At 39.0% G+C, this 18,642-nt stretch overlaps 1 protein-coding gene and 1 long non-coding RNA gene across 6 annotated transcripts in view; both read right to left on the reverse strand.

Moving 5' to 3' along the window:
• LOC309620846 overlaps positions 1-18,642 on the reverse strand; it is a 589,684-nt gene that overhangs the window by 315,017 nt on the left and 256,025 nt on the right. The window lies entirely within an intron of this gene.
• ACSL4 (acyl-CoA synthetase long chain family member 4) overlaps positions 1-18,642 on the reverse strand; it is an 81,186-nt gene that overhangs the window by 32,091 nt on the left and 30,453 nt on the right. For 2 of the 5 annotated variants that reach the window (XM_082377171.1, XM_082377175.1), the window contains exons 3-9: positions 8,729-9,259; positions 8,307-8,484; positions 7,799-7,908; positions 7,543-7,681; positions 3,416-3,566; positions 3,143-3,266; positions 1,040-1,111 (exon numbers count right to left, since the gene is read on the reverse strand). In XM_082377171.1, the coding sequence (XP_082233297.1) occupies positions 1,040-1,111; positions 3,143-3,266; positions 3,416-3,566; positions 7,543-7,681; positions 7,799-7,908; positions 8,307-8,484; positions 8,729-9,079 (1,125 nt within the window). In that variant the 5' untranslated portion in view covers positions 9,080-9,259. The remainder of the gene's footprint in view (positions 1-1,039; positions 1,112-3,142; positions 3,267-3,415; positions 3,567-7,542; positions 7,682-7,798; positions 7,909-8,306; positions 8,485-8,728; positions 9,260-18,642) is intronic. The other 3 variants (XM_082377172.1, XM_082377174.1, XM_082377173.1) reach the window with 3 other exon arrangements.

Below are 18,642 nucleotides of genomic sequence, written 5' to 3' on the forward strand. Positions count from 1 at the left end.
AGAGTCTTAGGGGGGATTAAGTGAGATGATCCATCTAAAGCACTTTAGCACAGTGTCTAGAACATACTTAAGTACTATGCTACCTATTATTAGCATTTTATTATGCTTTTAATCAGAAGCCTCTCCTTTTAGTTTGTAAACTTGCTGAATTCTACAGCACCTCTAAACAAAAAAGCAACTGCTACTCTGATCTGTTCTAATTCTTTGGTTATTTGGTAATTTTGTAATTAGAAGCTAAAAAAAATGTATCTTCCATCTGTAATTCTTAGAAAAAATTGGACTGAACACTTCATTGCGTAATCGCAGGCTTTCCGTGTGCAAAAACAATTCTTTGAAAGATACTGGGATAAGATGTAAAGTCTGATCATGATACAAGCAGTAGTGATACTCACACTGGAGTTTCCGAAGCCTAAAGCGCTAGAATATATTTGATTATACAAGTTGGAAACACTGTGTTAAATATCTCATAATTTATCATTATAAGGCTATAAAATGTAACATCTTATTTTTATAAAAGGCAATATTTCACATAAGGATTTTGAATATCTAGAATTCAACTTTTTTGTCTGGGAGTTCTCTCAAATGACAGTTTCCTTAGTCTTTCTTAGCCACCATAAGGGTCAGGAGGCTTGGATTCTAGAATCAGCTCTGCCATGAACCAGCTCTGCAACCTTGGATACACTGCCCCAGTTCTCTAGGATGGCCTAGGTTGCCTCATTTTTGAATCAAGTGATTAAACAAAATGATCTTTAGAGTGTATTCTACCTTTAAAATATTATGACCAATTCTCAGACTAGGTAATTTGAGCTAGGTCAGTTTCATCACTTAATTTTCAAGAATTGGCAAACCCTAACAGGCATACACTTCAGAAGTTTGCCATTTCATCTTTTCCCAGTGCTTAGCTAAGATTTTAAGACACACGTTTTGCCATAATTTCCCCAAAGTAAAATTATTTTAAAATGTAGAAAAATACCTAAGAGTGTTACTTTTTTAAAAGTCCAAGTGCAGGCAGTGAATGACATAGACATTCTGTACTCACCGGGACAGCTGCCATGAGCGAAGGCTTCAGTACAGTACAGTCTCCTTTGCTTCCCTTTTTAATTTTGCTGGACTAGAGTAAAGAAAAAGTAAATAGGATCAAGGAAAGAAACCTTCAGCAGAAAACGTTATAATTCAAGTATTAACAAGAGCAAAGACAGACATTTTTTTTTAACATCTTTATTGGAGTATAATTGCTTTACAATGGTGTATTAGTTTCTGCTTTATAACAAAGTGAATCAGTTATACATATACATATATCCCCATATCTCTTCCCTCTTGCTTCTCCCTCCCACCCTCCCTATCCCACCCCTCTAGGTGGTCACAAAGCACCGAGCTGATGTCCCTGTGCTATGTGGCTACTTCCCACTAGCTATCAATTTTACATTTGGTAGTGTATATATGTCCATGCCACTCTCTCACTTCGTCCCAGCTTACCCTTCCCCCTCCCCGTGTCCTCAAGTCCATTCTCTAGTAGGTCTGCGTCTTTATTCCCATCTTGCCCCTAGGTTCTTCATGGCCTTTTTTTTTTTTTAGATTCCATGTATATGTGTTAGCATACGGTATTTGTTTTTCTCCTTCTGACTTCACTCTGTATGACAGACTCTAGGTCCATCCACCTCACTACAAATAACTCAATTTCGTTTCTTTTTATGGCTGAGTAATATTCCATTGTATATATGTGGCACATCTTCTTTATCCATTCATCTATTGATGGACACTTAGGTTGCTTGCATGTCCTGGCTATTGTAAATAGAGCTGCAATGAATATTGTGGTACATGACTCTTTTTGAATTATGGTTTTCTCAGGATATATGCCCATTGGTGGGATTGCTGGGTCGTATGGTAGTTCTATTTTTAGTTTTTTAAGGAACCTCCATACTGTTCTCCATAGTGGCTGTATCAATTTACATTCTCACCAAGAGTGCAAGAGGGTTCCCTTTTCTCCACACCTTCTCCAGCATTTGTTGTTTGTAGATTTTTTGATGATGGCCATTCTGACCGGTGTGAGATGACATCTCATTGTAGTTTTGATTTGCATTTCTCTAATGATTAATGATGTTGAGCATTCTTTCACGTGTTTGTTAGCAATCTGTATATCTTCTTTGGAGAAATGTCTATTTAGGTCTTCTGCCCATTTTTGGATTGGGTTGTTTGTTTCTTTGCTATTGAGCTGTATGAGCCGCTTGTAAATTTTGGAGATTAATCCTTTGTCAGTTGCTTCATCTGCAAATATTTTCTCCCATTCTGAGGGTTGTCTTTTGGTCTTGTTTATGGTTTCCTTTGCTGTGCAAAAACTTTGAAGTTTCATTAGGTCCCATTTGTTTATTTTTGTTTTTATTTCCATTTCTCTAGGAGGTGGGTCAAAAAGGATCTTGCTGTGATTTATGTCATAGAGTGTTCTGCCTATGTTTTCCTCTAAGAGTTTGATAGTGTCTGGCCCTACATTTAGGGCAAAGACAGACATTTACACATGGAATTTGATCTCTACTGCTCTGTGAGTTATCTGTGCCAACTAACATAACCTACAAGTCTGAGGTATGAGTGCATTAGTGCTTTATGATGTAGATTATTTCTTCTAGCACATTTCAGCCTTTCTTAGAGGAGAAACTCTGATCCAGGATAAAAGAAAATGGGATATTTTGGTAAACTGAGCATTTTTATTAATAACATATCACACATAGCACAGACCATCCATTTTCAAACAAAAACAAAAAGCAAAAAACTTCAACTAAGGTAGATAAAGCAGTAAAACAAGCCTGAAGATAATTTTAACTTTCTTTGATTAGCCAAAAGGCAAAGCCACATCTCAAAGTCACCACTATGAACATCAACTAACATCATACAGAAATACTAATTTGATAACATTTTGGTTGATAGAATACTGAAGACAATGGAAGTAATTATTTGTCTCAGAATAACTTTAAAATATGTAGATAAAGCAATGCTAACAAATCCTCAAGGTTATTTACTGCAGCTGCATACTTTTGCAGCCAAGGAGAAAGTTTTAGCTGAATTAAAATATCTCATGTTTTAGTAATCTATCCTCAGCCAAACACTGTAACTTAATATGATCATGCCAATATACTGAAAAGCTTGTCACCTGGTCAGAGAGAGTAAGTGGAGAAGAATATCCAATCCTACAACCATAGGTAAAACAAGATATCTCTGCTGTCAGTTCTAGTACATGAGCCAAAGGCAGGTAGCCAATATATGTGTCCTTTGGTCTAAAACAAAGTAAGAGAAACATTTTAGCCATTCTTACAAAGACACTGTAACTTAGAAACATCAATGACCTTAGCGTTTTAATACAGACTAGAGAATGCCAAACATGAGCTCTGATTTCTAAGAAGAAAGTTGAATAATTCTCTCTTACCCCAGTCCAGGAATTCTCTCACACTGGCCTGTCATTCCAGCTATCAGATTGCTATGATGCATCATCACTCCCTTAGGTCGACCAGTAGAACCACTGGTATACATGACGATAGCCAAGTCCGAAGGAGTTGGTCTATTTGGAGGAACGCTTGCTAAATAAATGACAAAGCACCAAATTTTCTCTAGTTTACAAGTCAAATTGCTAAGCAAAGGTAAGATTTTTAGATTTTGCCGTAATGATAAACTATTTAAAACAGATACTCTCTACTGTTAATCACCAGGAAAATGGTTATCAAATTCTGGTTACCTGCAATGAGAATTTCAAACTCAATCTGGCCCACCTTCTGGATGTTTAGCCTAATCCCTGTCTGTTCATGCCTCTCTGCACAGTGCTGTTTACAGGGCCTTGTTGTGGAAAGATATCTAAGATTTGGAGAATCAGGAAGATAAGAGTATTTTGTGTGAGCTCCTCAAGCCTCCGTTTTCTCATCTCTAAAATGAGACAGTTGGACTAGATTATGGTTCGTAACCACTAGTGGGCATGAGAATCACCTGTGGAACTTAAATAAAATACTATCTCTGGACCCTAGTTCTGAAAATTCTGATTCTGTATGTGTGACATGGATCAAAGGCTCCACAGGTGACACTCATACACACTCCTGACTGAAAACCACTGGACTTGATTTTTTTCAAGTTTTTCAAAAAATAATTTTATTTTAAAATAATTGAACCATGGATATTGAATTAGAGAACCATTATACATGTAACATATTTTTATTAGATTCCAAGTAGCAAGTAAAATCCAAAGGATATCAAACCAAAACGATAATGCCTACTGGTTTGATTGTTGCTTCTTGAAATCTATACAGGAAATCATTGTTTAAAAGTATTGAAAGTGCAGTGAGATTAAAATTATAGCAGGAGATCCTTTCTCTCTGCTACACACACACCGACACACACACACACACACACACACACACACACATATGCTCACTCACTCCTGTAGTTAGAATACTTGGTATGTATCTGGATTGGGGATTCTTTTGCGTCTTCCAGAATTAGTGCTTTTTCCCCTATCAGGGCATACCATACTTTGATTCTTTTTAATCAAAATCAGACAGGAATTTTTGGAAACTAAGAAAAAGAGATAGTTTAAAGGGGTTTACAAGCCCTTCATTTCCTACCAAAGGTAATATCTAATCAGTTTCTAAACTTCGTTTCTTCTTGCCCTCTGTCTGCAGGTAGGAACGTTTAATCATCTTAAGGGTCCTGAGCCCCAGTGCCATCTCTGCTTACTGAATGATTGGGGGAGGGAAATAGAGAGGTCTTCCCAACAGATTACAGTCAGCCTTCTTGAGCAGGGATCTGCAGGCTTTCTTTGCAAAGGACCAGACAGTAAATATTTTAGGCTTGGAGGGTCATATGGTCTGTGCCAAAACTACCCAACTTTATTGCTGTAGGGTGAAAGGAAGCATAGGCAGTTGTTAAACAAATGGATGTGACTGTGTTCCAATCCAACTTCATTTAGAGAAACAGAGGCAGGCTGGAGCTTGTTAACCTGTCTGCTAGAGTTGTGCTTCTCAAACTATCTGCTGTGAGGACCCTTTTTTCCCCTAATAATTTACGGATGGGTGCATTTGTAAAATACAATAAAAATGAATTACTGGAATAACGAAGTTAAGAAGACATAACATAGAAGCTTAACATTTTTAGATGAAACAGGCAACAAATCACATTTCAATAAATATAATTAGAACAGTCATACACAGGGAAAAAGAATTAGAGAAACCGTAAATGTTCCTTGAAAGTATCTTTCAGCCTACTAATAAAGAGAACTGCTATTACAAGACTTAACGTTTTTTGTCATTCCACAATACTAACTAAACAAAAAGTTGAGTGAAATTTCAATTCCCCGTTTATTAAGTGCCTACATGCACACTCTAAACAAACACTGTGTATGTATATATATATGTGTGTGTCAATATTTTAAATTTTAACGTGACATGAATTTGCTTCCAGCTCTTAATCTATCTAGCCTAGGTTGGATGGGCAAGAGTGCTGCCCACAAGAGATAATGTATATCTAAACTGTTCATATAGCTTTTTAATAGCTTTACTGAGGTATAATTGATAATATAAAGAACTGAATATATTAATGTGCACAATTTGATGACTGAACGTAGACAAACATCCGTGATACAATCACCACAATCAGGGCAACAGGCGTGTCCCATCACTTCCCTAAGTTTCCTTGTGTTCCTTTGTTGTTGCTGTTGTTGTTGTTTTTGATTTGATCTTTAAGGCGACATCAACTCTAAGATTCTAACATGCTAAGTTTTAAACAGCACACTGGGGCTTCCACTTTCAACACAGTGTATTGTGCTAACCTAGTAATCTCCTTTCCTTTCTAGAATACACCAAAATAACCAAGAATCCCCAGGCATATGATCGCAATTAAATAAATAAAAGTTTAATAAGGTTGTTGGATTCTAAAAAATGAGTTTATACTCTGTATGATACTATAATGATGAAACATGTCAGTATACGTTTGTCCAAACCTGTAGGATGTGTAACACCAAGAGGAATCCCTAATGTAAACTATGGATTTGTGGTGATAATGATGTCAATGTAGGGTCATCAATTGTAACAAACATAGCACTCTGGGATGCTGATAATGGGGGACGCTGTGCACGTGTGTACCTTCCCCTCAGTTTTGCTGTGAACCTAAAACTGCTCTACAAAATAAACTTTGTTACAAATCAGTTTATAAAATGAATCACATTTCTATATACAAGTTAAAATAACCATTTTAAACGGTATGATTTAGTACTGAGATAACCAAAGATAAAGTTATACTTAAATGGGGTAATGTTAATGCTCCTTAAAGGTATCTACTGTCATAGTTTATAAATCAAGCAAACGGGGACTGCATCCTTCTTCTGATGACTGATGGAAGCGGCAGCAGTAGATATGTTAAGGTCTCCTCAGGCTAAGCACACCATGTGACACTTCACTTCCTGTCATCACCATAACAACTGTCTACTCAGGTGAAGTATCACCCCAAACATATGTGTCTTATTAACTGTAGAGATGAGTGGACTAGGTGGGACCTGTGGTCTATGATGCTCGGGCTCACACAAAATTATGAGGACCAATACCCCCCATAGTTTTGTGCCAACCAATCCCTACCAATCAGGACTTCCCAGTCAAGTTTACCGCGATCTTGCAGGGTCAACCTGGTGTTGAGAGATAATTCTCCATGGGTCTCTTGAGTTTCTGTACATCTTGCGAGCAGAGGCACTGACTGTTCCAGACTGTCTTTGCAAGGATGACTGCACAGTGAACAGCCTTGGAAGACAGAGAAAGTGCCTCCCTCCAGAGCAAAGAGCAGGCATGTGCACTGTCCAGTACGATAAAGATAATATCTCTCCCCAGAGCAAAGGGCAGGCATACTTATGCCTGTGATAAAAGACTCCGATTACTCATCTAGTAGAGTATCGTGATCTTCTCATTAAACATGAGAAAGAAAAATATTTCAGTGGAGTATTTCATTTGCTCAACCCTCTGTCCTGATGACCAACTGACATTTTGATATAAGACACACTTAACTTGTTTCAAATGAAACACCAACTACCATATCAGTGGTAGAATAATCCAAGTATGGTTTTGGCAAACAGCTCTGCATCCTCTGAGACATGATGAAAATCAGTAGCATTAAGCATTTAAAAAAAAGAAAAGTTTACTGAATGGAAGGCCTGAGATCTTTGCCTTACGTGAGTCCAGATTGGAAGGTTATAGTAGGTTTCTTTGAAAAAAGAAAAGTTTGGCAGCAACTGCCATAAGCCTCAACCATTTAGTCATATTTCAAATAGTGGTTACCCTTTTGAGGCGAAAGGGAGAGAAAAATCTTAGTCATATATGGTCTTGATAGTTTTTAAACATTTTTAAAGTTTTTTAAATCAGAGAACTTTGATTTTTTTTTTTAAATCAGAGCACTTTTTTTTTAAATCAGAGAACTGATTTAAATCAGAGAACTTTACAGCTTTCACTTGCATTACTGCTTTTCCTAACCTACTGGAATAACAAGCCTTGAAGAGATTAATCAATTTGTTTTAACTGCTTTACTTACAGTATTCTGGCTTGGATCCCAACTCTTCTACTGATTGCATGCTGTGAATCTTAAACCCTTCAGGGTATTCTGCCTTATTGATCGTCTTATTATCCACATAAATGATATGTTTAACACAGTTAATATCCAACAATGCATTCTGTTGAGCAGAAAGAAAATCCAGTTATTAAATATAGGTATGCAATAAACTCAATTCTTGAACATTCTCCTATGCTGTCAAACACCACCATGAATTAAAAGAAAATTTCATACTTACCTTAAGTTTACTCTCCAGAAGTTCGACACTAGTAATCAGATAGGTAGCCTCAGATTCATTTAACCCGTGAACTACAGCTTCTCTGCCAAGTGTGGCATATAAAGTCACAACTACATAATAAAAAATGAACACAAAAGTTAAATGATAAACATTTCTTAGATATACTATTTAAGTCAACTTTTAATGACAGATATACTCACAGATGCAAAGACATTTTATAATCTAATTGGATTTCATAGTCTCTGCTATTACCCTTCAACCTTGCCTCAAACTTCCTGGTGGTTACAAATCTTTCTCACAAATTTTCGGGATTCTAACTTTTTAAACCTAAAGAAACCCAGAAATACTGGAAGTGCCACAAACTGGGCAAAAATCATCAGTCAATTCAGTTTCTCAAGGCCAATAGGTTCTGGCTGAACACTTGCTTGGAAAACAAGAGGATCTCAGGACAATTTCACATGTAAGCAAAGCCCACTCTCTCTCCCCTCCAAAAACACCAGGCACTTACGAGGAAAGTTGTACTTAAAGCAGGTCTGTGCTGCGATCATCCATTCAGCCCTGGTCTCACAGAAAATGGCAATAGTGCTCTTTGGCTTCAGTCCCAAGGCAGCGAGTCCACTACCAAAGTTATTCACTCTGCAGTTCACTTCGAGATAGTTCATCCATTTATAATTCCCAAGAATTAACTGTTAAAGTGAGACATTCTGTAATATTAGCATAGGTACTCAAACAAGCAATTAACATACTATTCAAAGTGTAGAACTCTAAAAATACCCTCAAGTGAATATACACAGATGCTGTGAGCACCTTCCGAGAATTAGTTACGGGCACTATGATGGAATGCCAGCATGTTTTAAATGCACTTGATTTACAATCAAGTAAAGTGTACCTTCCCCTTTAAAAACAATAGGAAGCACAAAAATGCTTTACCTTCTTAAAAACCTTTCCATTTGGCTGCATTTCATTTTCTTCACTTAGGATTTCCCTGGTCCCCAGGCTGTCCTTCTTCCCAAACTTGGATACAGCATGATCGAATAATTTATCCAGGGTGTCTACTCCAGGGATGTGTATGACAGCTAGTGAGTCGAAGTGCGTGACAGAGCGATACGGACTTCCAGGTTTGTCTGAGGTGGGCTTAGCTTTTATTCTCTTTGCCATAGCGTTTTTCTTCTTGGCATTGGTAAGAAAATACCACGGAATAAATACAAGGGCACTGTATATTGTTATTAACAAGTGGATAGGCAGCAAAATAATGGTGAGCACATTTTGCTTAAGTTTCATAGTGGCAAGGCTTCTAAAATGGTGTTTATTTCTTGTTATTCTTTGGCTTCAGAAAGCCTGATTTTGCTGAAGAAGGCAATAATGGAAGCGGTAGTAAGAGTAGCAGAAGAGTCAAGGCAGTTCAATTTTAATGATACAGATAAGAGTTAGTAATCTTTGGAAGCCGACAATAAAGTACACCTGTAGGTGAAGACAGTGAACCAGGCAGAGATCAGGGAAAACAAAACAAAACAAAAACAAAACAAAAGAGTATTAACAAGTTGATAGACCATTGATTTAAATACTCAGGTCTTTATTAGTTTCTATAATTGATTTGATACAAGAAAGCGGAAATAACTGGTCTGAAAGACTGGCATTTTCCAGTTTGAATCATTACGGCCATAAATTTTAAATTTAATTTTTATAGGTTTTTAGGTATACTACACACCACTCTGTAAGTCAGTCGTGTAACACTTCTAGTGCCTATATGAGGGCAGGCATGTGGTATTTAAGTTTGGCTACACTTCGGGACAGTAGTGAATGCCAATATTGAGGTTTCTCATAAATATGTATATGTAAAACTGGATAGCTCTAAATAGGATTCGGTTTTGTATCCAAAAGAGAGAAAAAATCCACCAATTTCGGTTTATTTCTCAAAGATCAACCCAGAAATATTATTCTGAGGTCTTCTTTAAGATAATTTCTTGGTAATGCTATTATTCACTACCTCCTATCCCCCAAATTGGAGCAATACAATCATAAAATCATTTCCTACCTGCCCACTTTGTGCTCAAAATTGCACCAGTTGCCTGGGAGTGGGAGTATTAAGTCCACAGTAGTGTAAGTCCCGGCCCTTGCCCATTACGAGTTAACACTTGTGAGGCCATCAGCACACAAGATAGATCCAGTGTTTTTCAAACTTTGTTTGCAGGAGAAGGTGGCAGCGAAACCATTTCTTCAAATAAACACTCATGCAGACTTCCCATATATAGACTCTAAAGTGGAATTGCTCTGGCTGAAGCAGGGATTGGGGGTGCCCAGAGTCCCACCCTGGACTTCCTGGAACCCCACTCCCAAAGTGACCACTGGAGCCTTTCTGATGAAAAGCCTGTGGAAATACCTAAGTGCTACGGCGTGCAGTGCAAGCAATAAATGCGATAGCAGTTCAGAGCAAGTGCAAAATGGTCCACAGTTACTAGGGGAGGCTTTGTGGAGATTAGACTTAAGCTGGACCTTATGTCGGGGATCTGGAAACAAAGGAGAAAGAATGGAGGTCGTTCTGGGCTGGGGAACCACATGATAAAAGATAAAGAGGTAGAAATGAAAGGACTTTGGGAGAGGAGAGACTGCCAAAAATAAGGACACTCACCTGAGTGGGGCACAGAGTACTTGCTGGCTAAACAGGCCACAGTAGTACAGGGTCTGACAAATCAGGCAAAGTAGTTTTGATTTGATTTGACAGGAAACTGGAGGCCACTGCAGGTCAGAAAAAACAGTGCCAAATGGAAAGGAACTGCAGAAACGGCCTCAGGGAGAATAATGTCTCTCCAGCAGCCTGCCTTCAGCTGAGAAAGCTGTTTTGGAGAGTGGCAGTGTATTTCAACTACAAAAATTAAAATATTAGTTCACTTTGAGGAGACAAATTGAAGTGCATCCTTCTGCAACTCTTGTGGAAATGGACTACTGACCCCAAGAGAGTTGTGCGTTTTTACACCAACTACTATAAAATGGTAGCTTAATCCTTAATCCTGCCTCTGCTTTTGTTCATGTCCTTCAACTGAGTGTGGTGAAATGAGCAAGAAACTACAGGTGAAAAGACCTGGGTTTCAGACCCCATCTCTGTCACTGACTGGCTGTGTAACCTTGGGCAAAAAAATCTGTCTGAGCTTAGGATCTGACTAGATCAGTAGCCCTTAACTTCCTAGAGGTGATGCGCCCCTTTCAGAATCCAATGAGAACTATGAACCGAGTTCCCCTCAGAAAGATATGCAAAATGGTATACACAAATTCAGGGGATTCCTGAGTTCCCTGGAATCCATCCTTGAACACCAAAGGGTGACACCACCCTTACACTAAAAATTTCTGGCCTAGATGATTTCCTGGGGCCCTTCCAACTTTAATTTTATGATTTATTATACCTAGAAATTGCTTTCTCAGTCTCTTTGACAAGTCTAACAATCCTCTCCTCCATCAGACATTCCATGACTAACCAAATCCTTGATAATCTTTCCTTTTTCTAATTTCCCACATCACTTGAAATGTCTACCACTCATTCTGATCCTTGATTATACCATCATTTTTAAACATCTAAGCACCTAAGTATAGAGCACAGACCAGGAGTTCTCAACCCTATCAAACCCAACACCTCTTTGTTATAACAAATACTTTATAATATTCCTTTATACACCTTAAAGGACAGTCACAGATGATAGTCTCAGATGATAGTCTACCTACACACACAATTTTTTAAAATAATTCTTTCCTGGTAATATAAAGAAGTACTGAAAGGAAATCAATTCAAAATAAATACTTATTTCAATATGTAAATTATCAGGGACAATACAAGAAGTACCACCTCAGGCTCACCCTTGGGGCTGAAGAAGTAGAAGACAGCTTTTGAAGGGCTTACAATCTAGCTAGATTTAAACTGTATTGTATGTGTTCAGTCATTCATGTTGTTATATACACTTCATCTTTTAAACAGACTTGCCTTAAGTCTTGGAGGTAGGGAAACATCTACTTAACCTCATAGTACAGAGACACATACACATAAACACACACACACACACACACACACATAGAGCACACAAGGCTCAAAGAACATTCAGGTAAAGAGAAATCAGAGAGGTCATTTAGTCCAGAAGTTTTCTAATTCTTTCTGGTGGTACTGGGGGCAGGGGGCGAGGCATGGCTCATTCATTTGAATAAAATCTTATGTGGACGTGAAAACACAAGTACAGATAAAAGCAAAAGACAGAGTTGATTTGGTGGGGGCACACTGGAACCTCCATTTCAGCTGAATATTTGAGCCACTGATATTGTCTGATCTTTCATCTCAAAGAGAAGCAAATGTGTGACAGTACAAACTGTAACCAAGGCCTGTCCCCAAGTCTGGTGCTCTTTCAAGCTCTCCAGCCAGGCTCTGCCCAGTTCTGCCTATCATCTAAAAATCCTTCCTTATCAAAGGTTTTCCAGTGTTACATCCAGCCTATTGATAAATTCATTTAAAAAAAAAAAGATTTGAACACCTACTATGTGTAAGTTTTGAGCACTTAACACAAAGATGAGTAAAACATGCTCTCAATCCTTTATATGCACGTGTGCATGTACATATGTGTCCATATGTATGGTAGGGTGCAGGGAGATGAGTTCACAAATATATACAGTAGAATATGATAGATCCCATCAGAGAAACAAGAACAAAACGCTAAAGGTATTCAAAAGAGGGATGAGATTACATCCAGTTTTGGGGGGACAAAAAGAGGGAGGAAGGAGAACCATCCAGAAAGGTTTCACAAAATAGCACAGTATTTGGAGTCAGTATGGAGGATGGATATGTTTTCAAAAGGAGAGGACAAAGATTGGGAAATGAGGACAGTCCTCATGGACTGGGGAATGGATGGGGGCAGAACTGCAGGATGTATCCGAAAACAGCCAAGTAGAGTAGCAGACGCTCTCGAGCTTTCTGTGTAAAGTGCTGTTCCCCTTTTATGATCTAAGTCAATGGGAAAATTGAATTATCTCAGAGTCAGTGTTACTAGAACGCCACTATACTATAAGAGACACGTGTATGATGATTTGGCAACTCAAGATTAAGCACCCTGCTATTATATTAGGGGAAAATGAATTGTTCTCTAAAGAAGAGAAAGTCTGATATCCTGGGTGGTAAATGGACTAAACAAAGTTAGGAGGTCTGGCTTCTAACCTCAGCGTCTGCTCTTATGTGTGACTTCGGGTGAGATATATGACCTCTCACCTAAAAGCTCTGTACCAGTGGCACTGTGTGTAAAACAGGAATATCGCTTGTGTCGTCTACTCCATGGCACTGTTGGGAGAATCCTTCGTCGGATCCAGCTTCGATTTCATGAGCGTTAACAATCAGTTCCTGGAATACACTTTCGACCCGCTTGCATCTCTCCGTCTTCGTGGTACTCACTCGGCTAAACCACAACCTGGTTAAATCCTGTCCGCCACCTAATCTGCACTTGTCCCCATGCAGCTGAATTTGGCTGGAGAAACACCCAGCTGTGCTGAACGTCCCCCTTTAGATCCGTGATTGCTCCCGCAGGCTTGCTCTCCTGGGGTTACCCTTTGTTCTCTCTCTTCAGGCCACTGAGGCTCCTCCGCCATCCTCATTCTCAGCTGCTGACCTGGCTTCCCACTTGGCTGAGAAAACTAAAACCGTCTGAAGAGAACTTCCACAGACTCCCATCTACTCGGATCTGTGGCCACGTGCTCTCTTCTCTCCCGTGACTAGAGATGGACTAGTGATGCCCCTAGCTAAGGCCGACCCCTTCACCTGTGTGTGACACCCCTGTCTAGACCACAAAGACCTGGCTGCGCCACTCTACCGATTCTTCCCTCTCTCTCCTGCCTCATTAATTTTTCCGGCTCCACTGAATCGGTCCCATCGGCATCCTAACAGGCTATTATTTCTTTCATCTTAGAAACCACTCCCTCTCTTGTACCTTCTTCTCTGGCTACGGCCCCATTTCTTCTCCTTCTCTGTAGGAGAAGGAGAAGAGCTGTCTCTGTGCTCTGTCACCCACTTCCCTCCTCCTATTTCCTCTTGAACCCACTACGCTCGGGCTTTCCCCTCTACCACTCCACAAAATTGCTCTGATCAGGGTCACCGATGACTTCCATGTTGTCAGATCCCAAGGTCAATTAAAGCTCAGTCCTCATCCCCTTTGACCCACCACCAGCCTTTAGCCCCGTTGACCCCTCTTTTCCTGCTGGAAACTTCTTCACTTGGCTTCCAGGAGACCCCATTCTTCAGGTTTTCTTCCGCCTTCCCTGGTCATTCCTTCTCCATCTTCTTTGCTGCTTCTTCCTCATCTCCCTGACCTCTAAATGCTATAGTGCTCAGTCTTTGAACCTTTTCTTTATCTATGCTCACTCCCATGGTGATCTCATTTAGTCTCACAGCTTTAAATAGCATATATATGGTGATGACTCTCAAAATGTTCCCCCCTTAGCCTGGAGGTCTCCCTTAGGCACCTAGGTTTGTATATCCAACTGTTTCCTCAACAGATCCATTTAGATATCAGTTACATATTCAAATTTAATACATATGTTGAAAATTGAGCCACTGATCGTCCTCCCACAAACCTAGCACACCCAGTCTTGCCTGTTTCTGTAGTTCCAGTTGCTTTGACCAAAAGTCTTCCATGACCAGGTTCACTTTCACTCCCCTCTCTTTCTCACACATTCCACCCCCAATTCAACAGCAAATCCTACCAGCTCTACTTACAAAACAGATATCAAATTCAACTACTTCTCACCACCTCTACTGCTACCATCCTGGCTCAAGCCACTATCCTCGCTCACCTGGATAAATGCAATAGCCAATCTGATCTCCCTGCTTCCACCTTTATACTAAATTCTAAACTCAGCAGCCAGAGTGCTCTAGTTCAAGTGCAAGTTAGAGCATACCATTCCTCTGCCCAAAATCTTTCAAAGAATCCCCATATGACTCATTCAGAAATAGAGTCCTTACTCTGACCTAGGAGATGGGATCTGTCCTCCACCTCAAGTTTCCATCTTCATCTCCAACACTTTTCCCTGTCTCATTCTGCTACCGTCCCACTTGTTCCTTGCTGTTTCTGGGACACACCAAGCATGACCCTGCCTCAGGGCCCTTGTACATGCTATGCTCTCTGACTGGAATGTTCTTCTAAGATACCTGCACAGCTTATTCTCTCACCTTCCTTTTGTCTTTACTCAAATATCACCTTCTCAGTGAGGCCTTCTCTAGCCACTCCAAAATCAAACCCCAAGACCTCCTATCCTTTTCTCGCTTTATTATTCTCCTTAGTACTTGTAACTACTATGTCATATGCTTTATTTTTCATGTTTATTATGAATGCCCCCATTAGAACATAAAAGCTCCAAGAGGCAGAGAGTTTATTGTTTGCTGCTGAATCCTCCTACAACAGTACCTCTGTGTGTTAACTGTTCAATAAACTTGTTGACTGAAATAAGAATGGACATGGAGGGACTTTCCTGGTGGTCCAGAGGTTAAGAATCCGCCTGCCAACGCAGGGGACACGGGTTAGATCCCTGGTCCGGGAAGATCCCATATGCCGCAGGGCAACTAAGCCCGTGCACCACAACTACTGAGCCCACGTGCCACAACTACTGAAGCCCGAGCGCCTAGACCCTGTGCTCCGCAACAAGAGAAGCCACCGCAATGAGAAGCCTGTGCACTGCAATGAAGAGTAGCCCCCGCTCGCTGCAACTAGAGAAAGCCCGCGCGTAGCAATGAAGACCCAGCGCAGCCAAAAGAAAAAAAAAAAAGAATGGACATGGATTGCTCTGAAACTATAAAGTAAAAATGGACGTAAGTGCAATAGCCGGAAGACAACCAACCTTAGCCATCTTTTTAAAAAATCACTTGTCCATGCCAACACTCTAGGAAATGGTATACTCTTAAAGTCCCTGGTAATTAATTTGAACATGTGTTTAGTTGCTTGAGAGAAAATATGAAACTGGAAAAACTGCCTGTTACATGGAGGGAAAAGACAGTTGTTATAAAAGCAAGAGGGTTATAGAATTTTTACTATGTGCTTTTTCACGGATGCCTTTCAGAGAGGAATGCTGTCCTGCCATGTATGAAGAGAAATACTGCTGTCCCACCAGGAGGACATAAACTCTGAGTTGCGCTTCCTTGAAATCAAGTGATGCATTTGTATTTCAGCTGTAAAAGGGCAGGGCATCAGCTTCAGCCAGGGGATAGCTAATCATTCCTGTTGATGTTCGGCATTCTATATGAGAATCAGATTAATAATGACTTATTGAACCTGTACTAGGAGCTAGGCACTGTGCTCAGTCCTTTAGATACATTATTTCATTTAGTCCATCAGAAAACCCTTTTGAAGTAATACCCTGATGACATAGCTGATGATATAACAGTCTTAGACAGATCATTTGCCCAAGTTAACACAGCTAAGTAGGGATTTGGACCCAGGTCTATCTGATTTTAAAGTCCATACTTTTAGCTGTACTGTCTGTGACCTTGGTCATACTGGTATAATCTAAATGAGTGAGAGTGACAAACTTTGTATATGAAAAAAATCCTGATGACAACTTTAAGCACTGATCTGTCCTACAGCCTAAGGCATTTTTATAGGGGAAAAAGGCCCTTTAGGTGTCTAGTAAGTCCTAAAGTGTAAGTGAAAATCAGATACAATTTTTTTAATTTTGAGGTCAAGTTTAATGTTAAGTATTTCATTCCAGTTACTTCAAACGCTCTGAGATAGTTAGGTTAAACACAAAAAGCATTAGTAATACATTAAGCTCTAGTACACAAAGTAAACAAATACTACATACTGATTAAAGTCTGAATTTAAAAGAAATCATCTTTCCCAGCAGCATGTGACACAACACCCATTTAAGAATTAAAGAGAAAAACTAATAAACTGAAGTCAATGCCAAGACACTTTTTTTCAAAAGTTTTATAAAATAGACTAAACCAAGCAAGGATGCACACATCTACCAAGCTGAAACACGTGGTAGGGCAAATTAACTTCATCTGTCCTTGATATAATACCTTATGAAAACACAAAAAATATAAACTTGATAATCAATGATTAACTATGTCAGTGCTACTTTAAGAAATCACATTTTCAAATCACACATCACTTAAGGGTAATTTAAACACCAAATAAAGAGATAATTTGCCTTCTGAAAAGGATAAGCTGTATTCACTAAACTTTAAATCAGAAAATTATAAAAAATCCAAGAGATTAAACAGGTAAGCATACCGGTTGCACTTTAAAAGATCATACTTCTACATAGATATTACATCACCAAGACTTCTGTAAAGGGCTGGGGTGCTTTTTTTAAAAATCCTATTTTCTTTCACACACTATTAAAAAGCTCCAAATGATTTTAAAACATATAGGAGAAAGCTCATATACATGTTAAAGAAATTGGTTGCCTTTGGTTCATGAAATCAAACTTTACAGGAGCTACATTACAATATAATTAACTTTATATTTTAATATTAAAACTTTTAACATTAAAACACTTGTAGACAAATGACTTATTTAGCCATTTTCCTACAAAATGGCTAAATAAGTCACTACAACTCAGCTACCTGGCCACCGTGATGTGAAACTGTATCATGGTAGAAAACAAACAAAACAACTTCACTCTCCTCTTCAGTAGTAAATATACCTTATAAGTGAGATTAATAAAAGAACTCAAAGACTGATAAATCTGTTGAAGACTGAAATCTTACAGCCATTCAGTCAACTCTTGACACTAAACCTAAAACATTAAAATTAACATTTTAACATTAAAACTTTTTAAGTGTTAATATTTTAAGAAAATAAAAGTCATTAAGAGTAGCTAGCAGGATCTTTTGCTAGCAGGCAGTCTACAAGACTGAATAATCATGTGAAATATACATCCGTCTGTCCCTTGTAGGTCTCATCTGACTCAAAGTTAGTAAGCCAATATAATAAATATGAAATAGCTTATACAAGCAAACTTTTAACCCGGTATACAGTAATTATAATAAATACATTTGAAAACTGAAAAAAGCAAAACAAAAACACCTAGGGTGAATATATAGATGCTCTCTAACACCACATTGCACCTGTGCCTAGCTAGTTTGACTAGGAGTGTCTCACAACTATGACTGATCTTTGGGTGTGTCTCTAACAAGATTAACCAAACCCCTTTACTTCATCACCTGGACAGGTATTAACTCCTGAAGTCGCCATCCTGCTAGTCTCTTCCCACCTTTCCCCAGCAAAGAAAGCACCTCAGCTGCCATGTCGAAGATGCTCTTTCTTGTTCTAGCACGTGTTTCCTCCCATAACGCCTTAAGAACATCCTCAGCATTCATTCATCAGATAATGCTTTTTCTAGGTCATCGGATAGTATATAATTGGGACCCTACTCACATGTGTTAAAATGAGATCTAGTATGTTGAAATGAGATCTAGGAGCCCACGTTGTACTTCTGCACTTCACACACAGTGTGTATAATTACATATCTCTTCCTCATTTTAAGTGATCGCAACACATGATTTTTTTTTAACATCTTTATTGGAATATAATTGCTTCACAATGTTTTGTTAGTTTCTACTGTATGACAAAGTGAATCAGCTATATGTATACATATATCCCCATATCCCCTCCCTCTTGCGTCTCCCTCCCACCCTCCCTATCCCACCCCTCTAGGTGGTCACACAGCACGGAGCTAATCTCCCTGTGTGATGCAGCTGTTTCCCACTAGCTATCTATTTTACATTTGGTACTGTATATATGTCAATGCTACTCTCTCACTTCATCCCAGCTAGCTTTCCAAAGTTGAGAGTGGGCTGGATATAATTTAATCCAAAGCTTACATGT

Source organism: Balaenoptera borealis, assembly GCF_965194805.1.
Source record: "Balaenoptera borealis genome assembly, chromosome: X".
Lineage (NCBI taxonomy): Eukaryota > Metazoa > Chordata > Mammalia > Artiodactyla > Balaenopteridae > Balaenoptera > Balaenoptera borealis.